The sequence below is a fragment of the Lepeophtheirus salmonis genome, chromosome 2 (genome assembly GCF_016086655.4).
Source record: "Lepeophtheirus salmonis chromosome 2, UVic_Lsal_1.4, whole genome shotgun sequence".
NCBI classification, from domain to species: Eukaryota; Metazoa; Arthropoda; class Copepoda; order Siphonostomatoida; family Caligidae; genus Lepeophtheirus; species Lepeophtheirus salmonis.
The window spans coordinates 15,505,501-15,513,496 of record NC_052132.2 but is presented as its reverse complement, the minus strand read 5'-3'; the positions used below and the strand labels follow the sequence as shown (position 1 = coordinate 15,513,496).

Sequence of the window (7,996 nt, the reverse complement as noted above, 5' to 3'; positions counted from 1 at the left end):
CTATAATGGGTAGTACCTTCGAGTCTTTTCGAAAAAATGTACCCACAGTTAACGACGATTTGATTAAATAGATTATTAAGGATATATAGCCACATTGCTCATGGACACGCAAGTCATTAGGGTTGCTTTCGAAGAAATCGAACGGAATTAAAAACATGACTGCGTTACCAATGGTAAAAGTAATGAAAGACAATACTTTAATCCCCAGAACCACTTGACGACCCGCTGTCATATGAGTGAAAAAACACTCCAATGTTAGAATACAAGCAGGAAAATAAAAGATAACGAAGAATGAGCATATTGTATGCACGTTTAACAACTTCCGAGGTTCGTTAAAACTCCATGATAAAGCACCTCCATGTACTACAACCGACTCGATGCAGAATCCTAATAGTATGTGCGTTATTAACTGAAGAAAAATGTTTATAATGACGAAAAATGGGAATTGTATTTTTGCATACTCCATGATTTTTTTTTCGTTTTTCTCACTGTAAATGTAATTTTTTTACAATTCATTTAATTAAGAATGAAAGCCGAATAATTCTAAATCAATTAACGAAAAAAATACGATATTCTAAATAGAAAAATAAATTTTTTGAGTTGCTATTAAAGATATAACTAGTAATGTTATCCAGGGCCATTATCACTAGGGGAGGGGTATGGGGCCAGTAATATTTTTTTAGTATTAATTGGCCCTATCAATAGTGAGTCACCATAGGAACTCAAATAAGTCCCCCTAATATGCAGTAACAAAACCGTAATTACGGCATTGAAGTTTAAGAAGGATTCATGACAAAACCCATTTTACAAAGGGATGGAGCAAAACAGTTTTTTTTTAATCGGCAAAGGGCACTCGCCTCTTTAGACTCTCCGTCCCTACGTCTATCGCCCGGTCAAAATCATGTTTAAATATATAAAATTGACACGTGAATAAGTGATCAGGGAATGTAAAATATAGTATACCAATTATGTCATAATAACAACATCATTGCCTCCATTAAGATATTTATCGGTGAATTGAACTAAGTGTCCTTTCAAGACACTTAATTCAATTAATACAGAATGTAAAAATTTCATTATCCCGCATATATATACCCGCATTTTATCTATTGATTATATTTCTGCCTTTAGTTGGGAATGAATATTATTTGAGCCCTGAATGGAAGTCATATGATTTAATGATCCCAAGATTTGGCAATCAATTATTTATAGGCCCTAGATTTATAATTTAAGACAAACTTTGATGAGCGTAAACAGCAAAAATTAAGAAAAATTCAGCAAATCTATATTAATTTAATAAAGTATGATGACGTAACTAAATGTTAATCTGAAAAATGAAATATGCCCACACCTATAAACATGTGGATTTTTCCTTTTTTTCTTTTTTCTCTTTTTTCTCTCTCTCTTTCTTTCTCCCTTCCGCTGTGGCCGTGTAGGTATGTGTCTCTGATCTACGAATTTCCAAAATCCGTTATAATTGTATTCATCCTTGTTTTTTATAGTTCTTCGCTATCAGTTTGTAACACATAATGCCCCGTGAAATCAAGGAAATTAAGGTAACATTCATTGATCCTATTTTTAAGTGTATTTTAACCCATTCTTTGACTTAGGACTTCCTCCTTAAGGCCAGAAGGAAGGACGCCAAGAGCGTCAAAATAAAGAAGAATCCTGATTCTACCAAGTTCAAGGTAGATATTTCATTCATTTTGATAATATGTTCCCACTCATTGCATTTGATTCCTTCTCTTTAAGGTCCGATGCTCTCGTTTCTTGTACACTTTGGTCATTACGGATAAAGAAAAGGCCGAAAAGCTGAAGCAAGCTCTCCCTCCAGGTCTTCAAGTTAAGGAATTGTGCTGATTGTCTTACTTGCTCATTACTATTTTGTTAACTGAAATATACATAGATAATATGTAGATCCTGCCTTCTTTATTCACTCCAGAGATCATTTGTCATAGTGAAATTATCTCTCATTCTACTAGTTATGTTAAACTCTTTGTTAATTCACAGCTTTGGTTGGGTTTATGTTCTATGTTTAAGAATACCTTGGGGAATATTAGGGTTATCATTTCTTCAGCATCTTAATAGTTTAGTCTTACTCAAACTATCTTTTGTTTAAATATTAATTCTTCTTAAAGAAGGATAGGACGTTATTAATTACCCTCGCTTTATGAACAATCAACGATCATAATTACCAATCGATAAGATTGCTGGGATTTGATTTATAGTATATCATGATTATTTTCTCTACAAAAATGCAATCCTTAATAACGTATACTGTAGATTAGAACGGTCATTTAAGGGATATGCTCTCACTTTGTGATAATTAACTATTATCTTATAGTAATTGAGTAATGTAATTAGTTTTCATTATAGTCTTTGGCCCCTTCACTTTCAATAAGGGTACGCGGAGCCAGTCATTTCCAACTATTTCATCACAGATGAGTCCCTGACACATATATATTTTTTAATGACATTTCTTGATAACCTTTCAGAGACATGGTTAGGAATCATTGGACTCGAATATGGAATAAATAATATACTTCATCTTTAAATATCCGTCTAGTAGTAGTACATACATGAACAATACATTGGACATTGAGTCGACATACCCGTAGAAATCCATCCTCCCAAGTTCACGATTACTATTTATAAATAATGTAAGCAACGCCTAGAACTCTTTAACATATCATCATGCATGAAGCATAAATATTCATAGTCTTAGTATTTTATGAACTACAATAGTACCCGCTCTAATTTACATAATTAGGCATGGGATTTTTATAGATACAAGAAATATGTCATCATGATACTATATTCTCTATAGCAGTGATTCTTCTTTTTAAGAAAATGTCTTCGAAAAAGGGTAATCCAAATTAGAAAAATAAATAACGGATTCTGCAGGGAAGGATGCTACGATTTTTCATCCTCTAGGGGGGTGAGGCTAAGCCCCAAAAATTATCCACACCGTAATATAATTATTTATATGAATAAGTTGAGTTTGAATATATTATATAAAATTCGGGGGGGGGGTTCAAAAACTTTTTCTGGGGTGAGAGGGGGGATTTAGACCCCCAGGATTTCTTGGAGATCTTAATATTTCCTCAGGTAGTACGCACTGTAAAATGTTGGAGAACCACTGTTCTTATAATGAAAAGGAAGAAACTTCCAACTGGCGATTAAAATATGAACTATTAGACCACAATAACATTCATAAATATAAATAATAAATTAAGATTATTAAAATAATAACGTTTTACTGGAACGTTATGAGTGGAATGAATCAAAGTCTTTTTGGCGGTCTTGGAAAGGCCACTCGTCGCGGGATTCGAAAATGTCCTAAATGCAATACTGTTAATGGAACTCGTGGCCTTAGTTGTAAGAATAAGTCATGTGAATTTGTTTTTAAGGTAAAAAATAGAATAATTAATTATATTATTTATTAAAAATAAATAATAGTGTATGAGCTCCTTTATTTTGTTGTTGTACTTTTGTTTTTTAGGAACCGAACCCGGATGGAAAGAAGCTCATTTGTCCCTCTTTGCTCCCTGGAACTTTGTATTCTGTGAGACATTCATCATCGTCCAGATCTTTTATCTATACGCATGGAAATGAGTCCCGTTGCACGGAATGCAGCAATGGACCTTGTCGGCGACTGTCCCCAATCCCCTCTGCTCATCAAGAAGCTATTCCTTTTACCCTTAAAGGTTCAACCATATATTTCACAATAATAATCCATCAAATAGGAAATTAATTGTTTTTTTTTCTTTGCAGTTTCAATACTGAATGAAATGTCATTTGAAGATTCTCTGAAGCATGAAATTTACTCTAGAGCCAAAGAGCCTGGCCCTTTGGTTCAAAGAGTGTCCCGCTCATGGATGGTTGTCAAAAAATCATCTCATGAGGAATCACAATTACCCTATGTTCACATACGTTTTGGTGTCAAGTTCTATAACTGTAGTTGCGCAGATACTAGTGGAAAGTGTTTTCACTTCCTCGCATCCCTTGCTGTTTTTGCTGGGGATCCTGTACTATCTAAAGAATTCTCTAGATTTACTGCTCTCTTATCTGATGAAATGATCATACCTCCATCCGTTCTTTCAATCCAAGATCAGAATGGTGAAACCTTACAGGTATCCGTTGTTGAAGATGATCTACATAAAGAACTCGACTTCCTTTCTGCTCTTGATGAGCCTGTTGCTGCTCTGAGTGTTGATGAACACAATGAACTTATTTCCTTACCTTTCTCAGAGGACATCATGAGCGCCTCCTCATCCCCTAACTGTTTTCTTTCCCAAACCAGTCCTTCAAAACGACTGAAAAATGCAGGTTCAGAAGTCAAAGATATAATTATTGAATATTCGTTCCTAGAGTGGCTTGCCAGTGTCACTGAGAGAATCAATCAGTGTATGCATTATCAGTTTGACGGTAGACCAAGTCCACTTATTTTCCATGCACCTCAGGCTTTTTTTAATCAGCTAAGAGAAAGGATATCCTCAGTGAGCAAGAAGACATGTTTTCTAAACACTACCACACTTGTCAGAAAAGACTCCTTACCTATTGGAACATTTATAAAGTATTCGTGGAGTATAACCAATATATTTCACGTCAAGGATATCTTTGATACGGACGACGTTCCTCTAGAAATTACCCAAACCTTTTCCGAAAATAAAGACGGTACCTATGATGTTTTACCTCCTCTTGCTCAATCCAATAAACGTTCCCTCCTCATAAGTAATAACAATAATAATTCAGTCCGGTCCCCAGAATTGAAAACTTACCTCAAGGTTGGACAAATGTCGTTCGATTGCAAGGATACAACACCTTTTGTAATCGAGTGGATCCCAGATATTCTCCCTATCATGAAAGTTGGTGAGCTGAGGGTTAAGTTTGAGTATGGACATAATAGAAATGGGGTATTGGACAAAAGTCCACGCTTTAGAAGCACTCATTGCCTCCCATGATTTTCCCCATGTACGTGTTTCCCAAAAAATAAGATCAATATATTTTTTTAAACCTTGAATATCTATTAGAGGTCATAATATATATACGAGTATATCATATAATTAAATTTATAAAGTTAAATGTTTATTTTTTTATGTCATGAAAAACCAATAAAAATTATAATAATGTGTCTTAGCTAATAATAAATAATAACTCAAATTGCATTGTTGTTTGACGAGATTTATAGTTGGGACATTTTCCTCTTAAATTCTTCTTCAACAACTAACATAAAATCCTTAGTATTTAAAAACATCCCCTCTTTAACATTTGGCAACCCGTGGATACATACGGCCAAATCCTTGGTTACGTGACCATTATTAACTGAATCAATACAGGCGGCCTCCAAAGCATTACAGTACCTTTCAATAAAAAAAAAGATAGGGGGTTTAATTGTTGAGCAATTATATCTACAGTTTGACTTACTTCAATAAATCTGGATTGTTATCAATTTTTGCTCGGTGAGCTAGTCCTCGAGTCCACGCAAATATACTAGCGATGGGGTTTGTTGAAGTATCCAATCCTTTTTGATGTTGTCGGTAATGACGTGTAACTGTGCCATGGGCAGCTTCGGACTCAACAGTTTTGCCGTCAGGGCACATTAAAACTGATGTCATAAGACCCAAGGATCCATATCCTTGTGCAACAATGTCAGATTGTACGTCACCATCATAGTTCTTACAGGCCCAGACGAATTTTCCGGATGACTTCATTGCTTGAGCTACCATATCATCGATTAACCGATGTTCATACCAAATTCCCTCAGCATCAAACTTCGTTTTGTAATTTCTTAGTAAAATAACTTATGATTAAAGAAACTGTTTGCTTTCTTATTAACTCACTTCTCAAAAATATCTTGAAAAATATCCTTGAATCGACCATCATATTTTTTCAAAATAGTGTTTTTAGTAGAGAGATAGAGAGGCCATTTCTTTTGCAGAGCAATCATGAAAGATGCATGCGCAAAGTCTTCGATTGATTTATCTAAATTATACATTCCGAGAATAACACCTCCACCATTTTTGAATTCGTAGATTGTATGTTCAGTTGATTTCCCATTTTCATCAGTATATGTGAGCTTAACCTATAATGACCAAATAAATCAAAATTTAATTTAGCCCTCTCAAGTATTTTTTATAGAGTTTACTATTCCATTTCCAGGAATGACCATATCAGTGGCTTTGTATTGATCACCATGAGCGTGTCTCCCAATGCAAATAGGATCTGTCCAACCAGGAACAATACGAGGAATGGATTTACAAAGAATAGGTTCTCTAAATACAGTTCCACCAAGGATATTACGAATGGTTCCATTTGGTGACAACCACATCTTTTTTAATTTAAACTCTTGAAAATAGAAATAATAGTTTACAAAAGATGCACATTCATAAGATTACCTTCGACTCTTTGTTCGTCGGGCGTAATAGTAGCACATTTGATCGCTACATTGTGCTTGAGAGTAGCATGGGCTGAGTCAATTGTGACTTGATCATTCGTCGCATCACGATGAGGGAGTCCCAAGTCATAGTAAATACATTCTAAATCCAAGTATGGAAAAATGAGTTTTTCCTTTATCATAGACCAAATAATGCGAGTCATTTCATCTCCATCCATCTCGACAATGGGTTTATCCACTTTGATGCGTTTTTGCGTTCCATCTATAAGGAAAATAATCTGTATAAAACAATCAATATGAAAATCAACTAAATACTTACATTCCCGAGTTTGAACACGAGTTTGGGACGAAGATACAGGACGAGCAATAACCTCCGGATGAAGTCGAAGTGCTGTTCGTATTAAATTGGATCCTACTTTAGTAAGAGACATGTTGTCATTGAAATTCACCTGTGACAGAAAAACGGGATAAAGCCAGTGGAAAAAAAAAAAAGATCTTGTTTCTGTAATATTATTATTGTTACTTGTTACACACTTATCGTCTTTTCTGCTAGGCCACTTCTCTCTTCTTTCAAGATGTCTTAAAATTTCCCCTCTGCTTTCTGGCCTTCCTTTTCTAGCGCAAAAACATTATTTAGAAGCTCCTCATAGCATATTGTCCTCATGACGATAGATGCCGGATCATCATTGAATGATCATACAAGTACAAGAATTTGATTTCTGGTTATGTTGTCACTTAGTAATAAACAAGTCATTTTATGACAGGTTTTCTTAGAGGTCAATGACATAACAAATAGTGTTTATCACATGGTAAACATTGTTTCACTTAATTTTTGATACACCACTCAATGTGAAGGATACGACTCTTTATTTTTTTAGCTCTTATAATAATTCTGTACATCAGAATATTGATATTAATTTAATATTGTGAATAATTATAATCCATCATGCATTAAAAGACAAGAATTGATAAACAGCTCTTAAAAGACAGGTATTTATTCCTATAAATACATGTCCAATGCTAATTAGGAACCAAATTTAAAATCATAAAATATGGACACATTTTTAGCAACTCTCTGATTGGTAAGAAAATACTTTATTTAATATAAATGTAAATATGTTTATTTCATTTTCTTTCCTTATTCTATACTAGATTTTGGAAATAATGTATTAGCTTTTAGTGTGCCTATTGGCAAAGCATTAGTGAGCGCCGCTCGAAATTCTTAAGCGAGAGCGGTAGCACGCTCACCATTTTAGGAGAGCCATAAGATCGGTCGAATTTTCACTCATTTATATAAATTTGTATTAATTTTGCCGTTTCTGCATCTAATGAGATAGCATTAAAAAATGTGAGAGTTGAATAATAATTTTTAAGATTGCAAGAAAAGATTGTTGAAGTTATGTCTCCAGATAAGCTAGAATATTTTTGTGTATACTGTTTTTGTAGCTCTATGCCGTACTAGAGTTTACCTCTCATGTAGCTCACAGTGCTTACAAGGCTCAGACACCAGTTCCCTCCGAGACACTGCCACCTCCTTCGTAAAGTGGTTACTTTGGAAGATAAATCTTTCGTTTTTGTAACGAATTTTCCCAACGGAAA

The 7,996-nt window shown here is 34.5% G+C and overlaps 2 protein-coding genes across 4 annotated transcripts; one reads left to right on the top strand and one right to left on the bottom strand.

The window, feature by feature from the left end:
* Window positions 1-2,933: 2,933 nt before the first annotated feature.
* Window positions 2,934-5,166, top strand: LOC121132305 (uncharacterized protein C2orf42 homolog). The gene is made up of 3 exons (XM_040727679.2): window positions 2,934-3,410; window positions 3,503-3,707; window positions 3,775-5,166. The coding sequence occupies exons 1-3, from the start codon at window positions 3,270-3,272 to the stop codon at window positions 4,962-4,964; spliced, it is 1,536 nt and encodes a 511-aa protein (XP_040583613.1). The 5' UTR covers window positions 2,934-3,269; the 3' UTR covers window positions 4,965-5,166.
* LOC121132306 (isocitrate dehydrogenase [NADP] cytoplasmic) lies at window positions 5,067-7,144 on the bottom strand. Of its 3 annotated transcripts, none has more exons than XM_071886630.1 (7): window positions 6,932-7,144; window positions 6,717-6,846; window positions 6,399-6,659; window positions 6,149-6,348; window positions 5,844-6,085; window positions 5,428-5,790; window positions 5,067-5,363 (listed from the first exon to the last, which is right to left on the bottom strand). In XM_071886630.1, the coding sequence occupies exons 2-7, from the start codon at window positions 6,826-6,828 to the stop codon at window positions 5,186-5,188; spliced, it is 1,356 nt and encodes a 451-aa protein (XP_071742731.1). In that variant the 5' UTR covers window positions 6,829-6,846; window positions 6,932-7,144; the 3' UTR covers window positions 5,067-5,185. The 3 variants fall into 3 exon arrangements, with proteins under 3 accessions (XP_071742731.1, XP_071742732.1, XP_040583614.1); XM_071886631.1 differs by having other exon boundaries at window positions 6,921-7,085; XM_040727680.2 differs by lacking the exon at window positions 6,932-7,144 and having other exon boundaries at window positions 6,717-6,905.
* Window positions 7,145-7,996: the final 852 nt, after the last annotated feature.

Coding starts and splice junctions, on each gene's coding strand:
- LOC121132305 (XM_040727679.2), top strand. CDS start 3,270: ATGAGTGGAATGAATCAAAGTCTTTTTGGCGGTCTTGGAAAGGCCACT. Junction 3,411..3,502: donor CATGTGAATTTGTTTTTAAG/GTAAAAAATAGA, acceptor TTTGTTTTTTAG/GAACCGAACCCGGATGGAAA. Junction 3,708..3,774: donor TATTCCTTTTACCCTTAAAG/GTTCAACCATAT, acceptor TTTTCTTTGCAG/TTTCAATACTGAATGAAATG.
- LOC121132306 (XM_071886630.1), bottom strand. CDS start 6,828: ATGTCTCTTACTAAAGTAGGATCCAATTTAATACGAACAGCACTTCGA. Junction 6,660..6,716: donor TCGTGTTCAAACTCGGGAAT/GTAAGTATTTAG, acceptor TTTTCCTTATAG/ATGGAACGCAAAAACGCATC. Junction 6,086..6,148: donor TCATTCCTGGAAATGGAATA/GTAAACTCTATA, acceptor TGGTCATTATAG/GTTAAGCTCACATATACTGA.